The sequence below is a fragment of the Primulina huaijiensis genome, chromosome 9 (genome assembly GCF_012295235.1).
Source record: "Primulina huaijiensis isolate GDHJ02 chromosome 9, ASM1229523v2, whole genome shotgun sequence".
Taxonomy (NCBI): Eukaryota; Viridiplantae; Streptophyta; class Magnoliopsida; order Lamiales; family Gesneriaceae; genus Primulina; species Primulina huaijiensis.
This window is the reverse complement of record NC_133314.1, coordinates 19,060,573-19,074,094: the sequence shown is the minus strand read 5'-3', so window position 1 is coordinate 19,074,094 and position 13,522 is coordinate 19,060,573. Positions and strand designations below refer to the sequence as shown.

The following is a 13,522-nucleotide window of genomic DNA, read 5'->3' as shown; positions in this document are numbered from 1 at the left end:
AAAATATTTAAAAACCAACTTATTGTCGATAAGTGATACCCTAGGGGATATTCTCGGCTCATTCTCAATAGCCCAGATGAATTCGGACCCAATATTCAGAGAATCTTGGAAGAACGTCTTAATGGTCAGGGCCCATCAGGGTTTAGGGTTTAGAGAACTGTCTGAGACCGCAGAACAAGCGAAAAGGAGAGCTGAGATTGCAAGGTAAATGCAAATTTTGCTTCTGAACAAACGAAAAAGAGAGTTGAGATTACAAGTTCAACAAAATCAATTACCATCAATAGAGGGTTCAAATTGATATTCCTGAAATAAATTACCTGCAAGTTAAACATATTTTTCCTTCATCACAACATCACACAGTATTTTCCAAATCTTTTCTTGCAATGAGGGAAGCCTTGCAGCAATGTTGAGGAATTCAAATGATACTATGTTAGAATTCTTAACCGTGACTTCCTGGAGCAGAAATCCAGGCACCGTAAGCACCGGTGACCACCATATACGAACAATCGAAAGGACAATGATGTGGATGGGTGAATCAATTTCATCCACCACATGAATTTGGAATTTTCCCTTAACTATTGTCTTTTCTCGGACAAATAATATCAGTCGCATAAGGACTCTTCTCCTATGAATAACATGTTTCGTTCATTGTTTATTCATTCACTCATTCTAAACACACACAATATTCTCCCTGTTTTTTATTCTCTTATTTGAACGTCTGAGAGGCAACGTCGGAACAATCTTCTGGCCCCTTTTTAACGTTCTTGTTTGTATTTCTAGATTTCAAAGGTCCAATCCTAACCTCCAAAGCGAGATCCGATCTCTCAGATACCCTCGTAATTTCATCAACATCATTCAGCGTCGTATAAGGGAAATACTGAGCAATGACGTAGACATGTGAGGACAAAGAGGAAGAAAAAGAAGAAGAACTAGTTCTAGAGGTGATCAAGGAAGAGGTGTAGCGAATTTTAGTCTGGATCAGCTAACCCAGTTGATTAATAGGTCTGTGGAAGAGGCTCTCTGTCGAAATCAAGTTTCACCCCCACCTCCCCCTGAACATCTAGAAGCAATGTGAGAAGAAATCAAGAGGTTGGGCAGAAAAGTTGGAGGCCGACCTCCACCGCTGGACAGGGAGAGCTTAGTGGTCCAACCATGTCTAACCAATTGAATTTTACAAAAATGCCCATTCAATTTATAAAGTAATCTTTCTCATTAAATATAAAATATCATAGAAAAAATTATATTATTTATTCATAATACCACATCCCTTACATTTTTCAAATTTTAAATTTTAAAAACTATCACATTATCTGTAAACAAATATATCTAATATAATTGGTTCATTAATTTTTCTAGAAAATTTAACCCATTTCACTAGCATATATATACATGAAAACTCAAGAATTTGACTTAGATCGACAAGATTTTATTAATATCCAGTGTTATTGTTACGTTCTTGTTTGTATATCTAGATTTCAAAGGTCCAATCCGAGCCTCCAAAGTGAGATCCGATCTCCCAGCTACCCTCGCAATTTCATCAACATCATTCAGCGTCGTCTACAGGAAATACTGAGCAATGACATAGACATGTGAGGACAAAGAGGAAGAAGAGGGAGAAGAACAAGTTCTAGAGGTGATCAAGGAAGAGGTGTAGCGAATTTTAGTCTGGATCAGCTAACCCAGTTGATTAATAGGTCTGTGGAAGAGGCCCTCCGTCGAAATCAAGTTTCACCCCCACCTCCCCCCGAACATCTAGAAGCAGTGTGAGAAGAAATCAAGAGATTGGGTAGAAAAGTTGGAGGCCGACCTCCACCGCTGGACAGGGAGAGCCTTAGTGGTCCAACCATGTCTCATCAATTGAATTTTACAAAAATGTCCATTCAATTTAAAAAGTAATCTTTCTGATTAAATATAAAATATCATAGGAAAAATTATATTATTTATTCATAATACCACATCCCTTACATTTTTCAAAATTTAAAATTTAAAAACTATCACATTATCTGTAAACAAATATATCTAATATAATTGGTTCATTAATTTTTCTAGAAAATTTAACCCATTTCACTAGCATATCTATACATGAAAACTCAAGAATTTGACTTAGATCGACAAGATTTTATTAATATCCAGTGTTATTGTTACGTTCTACACGCAACACGTGTGTCGCTAGTGTGTGTGTATACCCTAATTACTCAAACCTCATTAAAATATCTAAAAATATCAAACATTTTATTATTAAATAAAATATATAACTCAAAACAAATATAACAACCACGTTCAAATTTTAAAAAAAAACAATAAATAAGTATTGTTGTGATTGTTGTATCTATTTAAATCTTTTGTAGAGATATTATAGCAACACAATCAATCAATTATTTGAAGAAAAATGTAAAGATGCATTATCTTATTTAAATTTTTTAGTAGTGGAACTGAAAGTATCAAATCTTAAAATCATATCTGTCAAAGAAAATTTAAATCGAACAAAATCAACCAAAACTTACAGTTCGGTTGGGTTTTCGGTTTCAACCTGTAACGCCCCGAAATATGTTTTAATTAACTGTTTTAAATTCTTTGTGTATTTCAATTAATTGCATAAATTAATTATGTGTGCATATTGACATGTTTAAAATATATTTTCCTACATGGTTGCATTAAAATATATTTTTAAAGGTTATTCGAGTTGCGATCGAGAAACGGAGAACGAGGGTTGAAAAATAGAAAATGTTTTTATTAAATAATTGTTTTTTAATTATTTAAAATATGAATGATGTTTTTTCTTATTTTTGAAAATAATGAGTTTTGAGGTGATTTTATACGCCGAGACGTAAATTTTATCGGTGTTGGTTTTTCAACAAAAATACGAACGTATTGGCAACCCGGCTAATAAATTCACAAACTTTTCTAAACAAAATATTTTAATTAAACACTAATGTCTTAAATGAGCCTAATTGACTTGATTAATAGGCCTAAGCTAGTAATTAGAATTTGATTAGGATTTTAAGCAATATTTAAAACTAAAAACCTACCCTAAACCCCATTAAACCCACGCCCCACTTCCCTATACTTTCAAAATTCTCTCAACACAAACATACGCACACACAAGGAGAATTGAAGGGAAAAGCATCAAGTTCTTCATTGTTCTTCAAGCCAAGGTCCCCCTCGTCGTCGTTCTTCAATCGTCAACGGATATTCGTGCGTAAATTACGCAAAGGCACGCCATATTCTTCCTTTACTTATCATCACACCATATTATGTAATTGTTTATGAATTTGCATGAAAACAAGTCACACAGCCTTTTATTTTCGTAACATTGCATATACATGTTCTAAACTCTTGCTTTTTGGTTCCAAAAAAATGTTTTTATGTGTTAGAAGGGGCTGCCATGATTAGGACATGATCAAGGATGGTCTTAGACGAAATATAGGGGCCTAGAACACACCAAAAACGTTACACAACCTGAATAACAGAAGCTGGAACCCATCGTGTGCTGGTTGATCATGGGGGCTCGGTTTTTGGGTATGTTGCTTGACTTGGGTCACGGCTGGGACCATGACTAGCTAGGGTCCATGAGAGGTCAAGGGAAGAGTCTTAGCCACGCTAGGACTCGAACACCAGGGCTGGGAAGGAGCGCAGAGAAGAGATGGCTCGGTCAGGGGGGTTTCGGCTGGGCTAGGTTAGGTCCTTAGGGTCCTAGGAGGGTGCTTTATGGGCCGGTCCAAGGTTTGGCTCGATGGTTGGGGCCTTAGTAGCAAAAACGTGGAGTCCTAGCATGAGAGGAGTCTTGGCCATGGCTTGGTCTGAAAGTGTGGCTTCGGTTTTAAGCTTAGGGGCAGGTCCAATGGGTTCTAAGCGTCCAGGAGAGTGCCTAGAGGGGCTGTCAGGGATCGGCTGGGGGTGGCTCGATAAAAAAAATGGAGATGGCTCGAGGTTAACATGTAGAGGTCAAGTTAGGGTTTTCAATGAACAAATAATTCGAAACATGGCTCATGAGGGTCTAGACAATGGCTCACGGGGGTCGAGACATAGTTCACAAGGGTCAAATAATTATTAAAAGTCTAAGTTTTAAATATAAGAATTTTATATTAAAGTTTGTTTTAATTCGGGATTAAAACGCATTAATACGTTATATTTAAATATTAATTTAAAAGTCCTCGATTGAAGCTAAATAAAAATACGAGAAAATTCTTGTAAGCTTAAATAATTATTTGGAACATGTTTGAGTCAATGAATTAAGAAAATGTCAAAAACGTGAAATTTTACGTCTAGGGGTAAAACGGTAATTTTACACCCGAAAATTAGTAAACGTCGTGGCAGTGTCCTGAATGCTGTTTTATATGCTAATATGATTATTTTAAATATTTATGAATTTTTTATGCTAAAATATGTATTTTAATCGTTTATGGATTTAATATGTTAAAATATTTATGTTTATGGATTTTATGATTTAATATGTTAAAATGTTTATTTTTAAATGTTTGGATCTTTATATGTTAAAACATTTATTTTAAAATGTTTATGGATCTTTATATGTTAAAATATTTATTTTTAACGTTTATAGATCTTTATATGTTAAAATATTTATTTTTAACGTTTATAGATTTTTATGATGTTAAAACGTTTATTTTAAAAGTTTATGGATTTTTACGATGAAACGATAACGTTAAAAGATATGTTGCATGCTTGGTTTAAAAGAAAAACGTTATATTGATGTTTAATTTTTATTAAGTGATGAGAATTTGAAACGTTGAATGAAATGAAGTAATTGTGACTAATACGATGATATGTTGGAGATATCGTGAGGGTGAAGATCCCAGTGAGAGTCCGACGATCGTATTTCCATTGATACGAATACGATGATATGTTAATACGTAAGGCCAAGGCTCAGTTGACGAATACGAGATGGATCCATCGCCTAATACGTAGACGGATACGAAAGTCACAATTAACGATCTGAATTCAACGAAAGGAAAAAGGAATACGTATAGTTGATGATAATATGAATATAAATATGTTTATGATAATATGAAAATGTTTATGAAAAGTTTATGGAAATGTTTATGTTTAAAGTTTATGCATCATGAAAATGTTTACGAAAATGCTCATGTTTGAAGTTTATGCATCTTCATGAAAACGATATTTTAAGTACAAGTATTTTCAATGTTGTATGTGATCTATATATGTAGTACTTGTTATCAAGATTATGGTGTGTTGAGTTTTTAGACTCTTTAGGTGTGATTGATGCAGATGATTATGATAATAATGATTAATGAAGGTCTTGATGGTTGACCTTGCTGCACTGAAGGTGCACATAACCTGAGGACCGACGCTTGTTTTTCGCACTAGTTTATGATTTATGTTAAAAGATTTTACGACTATTTATTTATGTTTTGAGTGATTTTTGAGAGGTTTTAGTATAGACTATACTTTTCGAATTATTGCTTTTTAGGTTTGGTTTTATGTTTCAAATATGTCCTTGATTTTTAAAATATTAGTTGGTTGTTTTATTTTAAGAAAAAGGTGTCAAAAATATGTTTTATTTCCATGTATGTATTCGGCTGAAATATACGAGAAGTTTTTTTTAAAAAAAAATTTCTGATACTTTTTAAGTAAAACGAATAGCAGACGTTTCACAATCATTTAATGAGCACCCTAGTCGAATCTCACCTAAATGGTGCAGTTGGTCCTTGATGGATCGTTTAGCTATTTAAAATATGTTTCGACTTTCAAAATCGTGAGGGTTCATCGGTGCTGTAGACCCGATTTGGATAGCATATTCATGAAGTCAATACAAAAATAAAAATAATAAAAAATTAAATGAAGTGTTATTTGATACCCCAACTTTCTTTAAAATTTGTAAAGCTTCACTATTTTGTGGGATTTGGTGTCACAAAATGAGCTAACGGACGAGTGGAAGATTTAGATTTTGTAGATGAAAGACTTGGTTGACACGTGATGCTCATGTCATTGACGACATTTAATATAACTCCAATATTAATAACTTTCATCTTAATTTTTTTTTAATTAAAAAAAAGAATCTTAGATGATAATAATTTGGATTGGATCAATAATTAACAGTTAATGAAATTGTAAATCTTAAAATGATAATGAATTAATAGTATATTATTCAAAGAGATAATGAACAACATTTATCAAACTCAAATCTTTCAAATTAAACAAACACCAAATCAATGAAAGATTACAATCCATTAAAACTAGGTGGAGAAATTACACCAAACGAGTATGTGATCCTTTTGTCAATGAGAAAACTGATGGTTTCATGGAGATTGAGAATTTGTTTGAAGAGAAAGAATTCTGCGAACTCGTCATGATCCCAATGAAGGAATAAGTGCCATTAATAGTGTAAGGAAAAAAAATGTGTGGAGACCTGGACGCTAATCATGTTCTTAATCCTCATTGGGACTAATTAATCAATTATAATCAACAGGGTCTAACATTTTTTTTTAAATATAATATCAAATGCGGAACATAATGGAATCACTCTACTATACATATCAGTATAAAAATAAAGTACAAGTCTTGTACTATATACAATCATTTACAAACTATGGTTCAACTACTAAATATCAAGTGTTCAACCCTATCTCAGATCAACTCCGTAATCTCCACTCTAATCACGATCTCTCTCTTCATCTCCTCGACCCTGAACCTGTCTCACCTGTTGTCATGCACACATACAAACACGACAACAGTCGGATAACTCCGGTGAGAATAAATCCCAGTATAAATCAACGAAACATGCAATCATATAATTAATATAAAGCATGAAGCAGATACCATATATATATCAAAATCTGAAACATAATTAATATCAAATTATCAATCATACTCGTGACTTCACGACTTAGACTAGACTCAATCCTAATCTAGGGATCCCGGTTTCCAGACGTTGGTATTCTTATATCGACCAACAGTAATAGAAGAAACTCCGATTCTATCCACGTCGATATAACCAAACATCCAGTGTCTTGACCTATCCGTCACAGACTGTGGCACTATCGCCAATACACTATCTTGTGACATCGTGCAATGTGCCCGTCAACCCGACACGACCCAACACGAAAAAAATCAGGTTCGGGTTGGGTTCGGGTTGGGTGGATTCGGGTTAGTGCCATGTTAGGCGGGTTTCGGGTTGGGTCGCGGGTTGACCCGCGAACTTTTTTTTTTGAAAATATTACCTATTTTTTTATATATTGTATGTTTGAACAAAATTTATTGTATATTTATATGATAAATTTTCATAATTTAATATTTATTTTGCATATTTTTATTTTTTTAACAATTTTTTTATTTGATTTAGTAAATATACTTTTAATTTTCTACGATTAAACTTTCAAATTTAAATCGAAAATTTTGTTATTATGTGTTAAATTAAAATATTATTATTATTTTTTATTTTTTTGAATTTTTTTCATTAATTTTTTTAAAAAAATTTAAAATAAATAAATAAAATTCGGGTTACGCGGGTTAGACGGGTTGAGTCGGGTTATACGGGTTCGTGTTCGGGTTGGGGGTTTTCGGGTTGCTTCGGGTTCGGGTTGAAAAAAAAAAATTCACGGGTTGACCCGAAACCCGATCCAACCCACCCGATTGACATCCCTATACTAATAATATTATTATATTATTAATACTAATAATATTATTATTTTATTATTGATATTATTTTCGAGACGAGTTTAGGGATTTCGAGGATGATGATAATAATCTTATACCCGTCTCGAACTACATCGGTGATTTAAAAAAATTACCGAACCAGAACGCAAACTCGAAAAAATCGGGAATCTACATCCCCGTTTCGGATTTTCCCCGTGAGATCCCAAACCCGTAGGAAAAGTTTCCATCCCTAAGTTGATGTAATATCTTATGCTAAATATATAGAAATGACGTACTAAAGAGGCTAGTGTAAAGATCAAATAGTTCCATTTTTTTTATTAAAAAATATGTAAAATATAATATTTAAAAAGTAGCTACATCTCTGGAGACTAAAATGTCAAAAAAGAAGCAAGAAAAAAAGTAAGGGCCCAACCGGGTTCGAACCGGTGACCTATTGATCTGCAGTCAATTGCTCTACCACTGAGCTATGGACCCTTTGCATTTTTTTTTTAAAATTTTTATTTAAAACAAAGTAAAGAGATTTGAATTCTTTTCATTCCACACTTGGCCGGAACACAATGCGGCAACATGACGATGAGAAAATAATAATATCATACAACTGAGCTAATTTATTGACTTCTATTAAGTTATTTATATACGGAATATATCGATTTAATTATAATTGATATTAAACTCGAGAACTCGTCTTAAACTTCAATCACGTGAATACATTAGGATCGGAAGTGTGAGATCTATAAACCATGTAATGTGACCCATTGTCGCTATCTGAAACTAGCCCAATAAACCTGGTTCACACGCCCAATTGCCCCGACCACCACCTATCCAAATGTCTTCCTCAGCTTAAAACCTCCAATCTTTCACGCACCAAAAACACACACTACATGCAATGTCAAATTCCACTGAATTCTCCAAAAGCTAATCAATGGCAGCCCCAATCCCTCCATCTCCATGTTCTTCCCAACTTACCCTCAACACCCTCATCAAATTCCACCTCAATCCTCTCCAATTCCCCTCCAAGAATCACGACAAACTGGCCAAACTACTCTGCAATTCATGCCAGCCCACGAAAAACACAAGCTCACATCCAAATGATCAAGAACCAACACTCTTCTCCATTCTACGACTGATCCCCGATTGGGCAGACGCCGTAAAAGAGCGAGGCATGAAGCAGAAAAGATACTTATACGACCACGAAAACTGGGTTCAGCACAGAAGCTCTTTCAGGCATGTGAGGCATTTCTTGTCAAGCTTAAGTTCACGCGTTATTCTGTCATTGATACCACCGGTGATTGTGTTCACGTCTGTTGCAGCGATTGTTGTAGGCTATAATACGGCGGTTTCAATGCATTGGCTTCCGGAGTTTTTGCCTGTTCTGAGTGCCTCATCTTTGCCTTATCAGTTGACTGCTCCTGCTTTGGCTTTGCTTCTCGTGTTTAGGACCGAGGCTTCGTATTCGAGGTTTGAGGAAGGGAAGAAGGCTTGGACTAAGGTGATTGCGGGGATTAATGACTTTGCAACGCTGGTGATTGCTAGTGTAAAGAGCCCAAGTGATGCTGCTCTTAAAGATGCTATTTTGCGGTATATAATTGCATTCCCAGTTGCTCTCGAGGTTTGGATCACTAGAAATTTGAATTTGACTTGAGTAAATTGGTTATTAACACTGTCCAGTTTGAATATTATGTCACAAAAATCAGGTTGAATATAATATTGTGAATTGTGATATCCGGATTCTATGTCGACTCTGGTTGTTGGAGAACTAAACCAACTAAAAGTGAGACTTGAGGACATTAACGAAATTGTTTAATTTCTTGGAAATTGATTACATATCAGTGGGGCTTTTTTCCTGTAACTACCGTGTTCGTTTTGGTGTCTATTGTGCGTTAATATCTGTGAGGATTCTATAAACAAATACGATGGATTTGAACTTTGAAATAGAGGGTTGTTGGTTGTTTTCAAAACTAGAACTTGATCACCATTCACGATACACTAATTATTTATGCTTGATCAATATTCATCAAGATACACTAATTATTTATGCAGTGTCATATTCTATATGACTCTGATATTGCAAAAGATCTTCAAAATGTGCTTGAGGTGGATGATCTAGCCGTGGTTCTCAGTTCAGAACATCATCCCAATTGCATCCTGGAGTTTATCTCTCAAAGCCTTCAGCTGCTAGATATGGAGGACACAAAGCGCCATCTCTTGGTATAATTCATTTCTCACATTGCAACACATATCGTCAAACACTATGAGCTACGTACTGGATTTCAAAACATCTAAACCTTAGTCCAAACTATTTTGTACCGGCTGTGGAACTTAAGTAAGAGTCGTTTAACAAACAATACTTTATACTTTAAACGTTACTATCATAGTAGGGGTTTTGAAACCTCAGCTGCAGGCACAGCCAGCTTTACACTTCATTAAATTGGCCTTACATGCGATTTAGACAAAGAATTCAGAGCCATTATATTAACAATATTTAAGTATAAAACTATCATCAGTCCACTTCTCCTTAGCCTGTAGTTTTAGAAGTGGTTTTTAACAGTAACTTAGTGTCAAATTAACTCTGCTTGCATTATCTTTTTCTTGAAGTTTAGTCAATACATTACATGATATATAGCTTAAAAACTATATAATATATTTTTAATAATTTGATGTTGATGTCCAAATTTTATTTCAGGTGTCAAAACTTGCTTGTTTTCATGAAGAAATTGGGGTGTGTGAACAATTAATGGGAATACCTATTCCCTTGTCATACACCCAATTAACTTCAAGATTTCTAGTCCTGTGGCATTTTACTCTCCCCATTATACTTTGGGATGATTGCCATTGGATTGTGGTGCCTGCAACTTTTATAAGTGCTGCTTCTTTATTCTGCATTGAAGAGGTAATTTCTTTTACCCTTGTACCCTTCATATTCTTGTAAGGATTTCTAGGACAGTTTCGACGCCTCCTAAAGACTGATCAGTACCGAAATTCAAACTCGAGCTCTAATCTAAGGCAAAATGAAGCACAAACAGTGTAGTTGTCAAACTTTGAGCCATCTTGATAAAATTCGAACTCAAACTAGAGTATGAAAATACAAGTAGCATTTCGTCGCGCCCATCCATGCTTCTCTTATTTTGTTTGAAGCTGTGAAGCTTCAGCCTTAATATTCCCATAAATCCGAATGTTTAACTAGTTAAATTTTTTTTTTGTGCAGGTGGGAGTTCTGATTGAAGAACCTTTCTCAATGCTTGCACTTGATGAATTATGCTATATGGTTCAGAGAAACATCGAAGATGCTATGGTAAACGAGGCTTTAATTCAAGCTCAAGTAAAGACCAAAACAAAGAGAACTCATGCTGAAAATGGTTGGCCTGCCTCTTTGGAACACACAAAAACCAGTTGAAAAAGGGATGTGTGTGTGTGTGTTCACAAGGATTTCTTCTAGTTTTTGTGCATATAACGTATACATTATGAAAAGAAAGATTATCACATATATACATATGCTAGATCGGAGCCCATATAAATTCAGATCAAGAACATAAAAGTGAATCTCGCCCTAAAAATTACTTATTTTGAACAGAAAATGTTATTTTGTCAAGAGAAATCGAGTCAATTTTTAATGATTAAAAATAATTTGTTTAGTTTACATCTCCTTAAAAACTTTCAACTCTTTCCTTTCTTTTCAACATGGGATTAATTTCATATAGGCGTTATGATCTATCTCTAACAACTAATATATCAGTCATGGAACCTATGCTTATCCCAAAATCCATTGATAAAAAATTTCTTGAATAGCAACCACTCGTATGAATACACGCATATACATATGTATAGATAGCATATATACATGTATATGTTTGACAAATTCCAACTTGTCTCAAACGGCAGAATTTTCCCAATCATTGTATTTCTTCCAACCCCTATATATATTCATATACGTACCCTTATGTTTCAATCTCCTGATCAGGAGTATCAACTTAGGACCATTTCCCCCCTCCTATGTTCTTGAACAAGAAGACCTGACCCGAACACCCACCAAACCATCCATACCCGCCACACTGGTACTGGAACTCCTGCCCGTGATCAGGTTCACGGCGGTGGCCCGCCGGAAAGCTTTCCGGTGTGCTTGTGGTGCATGAGTTCATGGGTAAGGAAGAAATCATAATATATTACAGTATGATATCTTTTACAATTTTTTGTTACATATGTGATATAAAAAATTATCTATCAGACAAATACTCACACTTTTTGATTGCTACAATAAACTCTATTCATTAAAAAAAATCCAAACACTTCCATACAATAGACCAAAAAAATGAAGTTACGGAAAATGATAGTGACCACGAATTCTTACGTCATATAAAAAATTATGAAAGAGTCATACGAAAGCCACTTGATGAGTACTTTGATCCGTTTTCATGAATCAATTTCTCCCATATTAATTAACATATATTTAATATATCAAAAATATTATCCAATAATATTTCTTGAAAACATAAAAACCAAAACTAAACAGTAGTGTGGTGCATAGATTCTTGTAGAAGTTTTGACTATGTTTATTCGTGTAAGAAATATTAAGATAAAAAGGAAAGAATTGAGAACAAGTGATTCTATATTAAATACGTTGTTTGATATTATACGCAACCACAAGCTTCAGTAAACTAACGTAACTTTTACTATTTTTAAGTGCATTTTTAAATTATTATCGGAAAACCATTAATATTTAGAATCGCTTTAAATTATATGTATTTATGATACGGTGAATTTGGTTTAATTTACGTACAAACTACCATGTGATTTGAATGGTTGTTATATTAATTCCAGTGTTTTAATAGGCGGTACTTAAGCGACGATCGTTCACTTCCTCTGTTTTAAAAAATCGTCTAAGTGGTCGCCTAATGTTATATATAGAAAAATATTATTTTTATTTTTAAATTTTAAAAATTAAAGATTGTTTGACATATTTGTTTTGAATAAAAAAATATATATCATTGAATTTGAGTTTGAATCTGAAATAAATGAATTATTGAAAAAATACGGAAATAAACAAAAAAAATCATATATTTAGATTTTAAAAAAAAAATCACCTAGCCGCCGCCTGTGTACCTAGGTGGTTGGTGGATGACCGTCCACTACATATATTTGGAGCACTTCATTAATAAACGATATTATTTATTTAAAATGGTTGAAAATTAATATTTTAATATTAAATATTTGAATATTGAATGTTGAATATTTGAATGTTTAAAATAAGAGTTGTAAAAATTAGAAATTTGTGTGTGATAATGTAGGTAATGATGTATTTTATTTTTTGGATTATTACCAAAGAAATTTTATAAATAAATCTCTCATTTGTGAAGAAAAACACAATTGAATTGAGAGAAAAATATTATAAAGTGTGTAGTGTGATAATTTTGAGAGTTTGAGATTATTACTTTTTACCTTAAATTTTTACTTTTTCACAACAAAAATCGTAATACTCATAATACTTGTCTATCGAAAAATCTTATTATTATTATTCACCCGATTGTTGTGTATATATAAATAATTATCAATATGTCAGCACATCAATAAAGTGAACGTTTTCTATAATTGTAAATTTTTCCACAAAACTTGTGCATGACAAACCACACTAATGCGAAAATTAAAATATCCATTATTATTTTTTCCAAAAAAAAAAAGATTAATTATTTTACTATTTAAATCGGAACGTAGATTTTATAATGATGTACAATTAAGTCAATGATTACGTAACAAAGTACTAAAACTACAAAAAAATATTTTAAAAAAATTATTACATTATTAATTTATTATTATAGCCCGACTATAATAATAATATAATCATGTGTGTGTATTATGTAATAAAGGATTTATGTACAAATGCAAAGATTTGAGT

At 33.3% G+C, this 13,522-nt stretch overlaps 1 protein-coding gene and 1 non-coding gene across 2 annotated transcripts; one reads left to right on the top strand and one right to left on the bottom strand.

The window, feature by feature from the left end:
- Positions 1 to 8,037: 8,037 nt before the first annotated feature.
- Positions 8,038 to 8,109, bottom strand: TRNAC-GCA (transfer RNA cysteine (anticodon GCA)). The gene has a single exon. It is a non-coding gene; the product is annotated as a tRNA-Cys (tRNA).
- Positions 8,110 to 8,465: 356 nt separating this feature from the next.
- On the top strand, positions 8,466 to 11,130 carry LOC140984032 (voltage-dependent chloride channel 1, chloroplastic-like). Its single transcript, XM_073451187.1, has 4 exons — positions 8,466 to 9,244; positions 9,676 to 9,843; positions 10,319 to 10,525; positions 10,841 to 11,130. The coding sequence occupies exons 1-4, from the start codon at positions 8,558 to 8,560 to the stop codon at positions 11,027 to 11,029; spliced, it is 1,251 nt and encodes a 416-aa protein (XP_073307288.1). The 5' UTR covers positions 8,466 to 8,557; the 3' UTR covers positions 11,030 to 11,130.
- The last annotated feature ends 2,392 nt before the right edge of the window (positions 11,131 to 13,522 follow it).

What these genes read in the sequence shown, in the direction of transcription:
- LOC140984032 (XM_073451187.1), top strand. Translation starts at nt 8,558, where the DNA reads ATGGCAGCCCCAATCCCTCCATCTCCATGTTCTTCCCAACTTACCCTC. An exon ending in ACACAAAGCGCCATCTCTTG is followed by an intron (nt 9,844 to 10,318) that starts GTATAATTCATT and finishes ATTTTATTTCAG; the next exon opens with GTGTCAAAACTTGCTTGTTT. An exon ending in CTTTATTCTGCATTGAAGAG is followed by an intron (nt 10,526 to 10,840) that starts GTAATTTCTTTT and finishes TTTTTTGTGCAG; the next exon opens with GTGGGAGTTCTGATTGAAGA.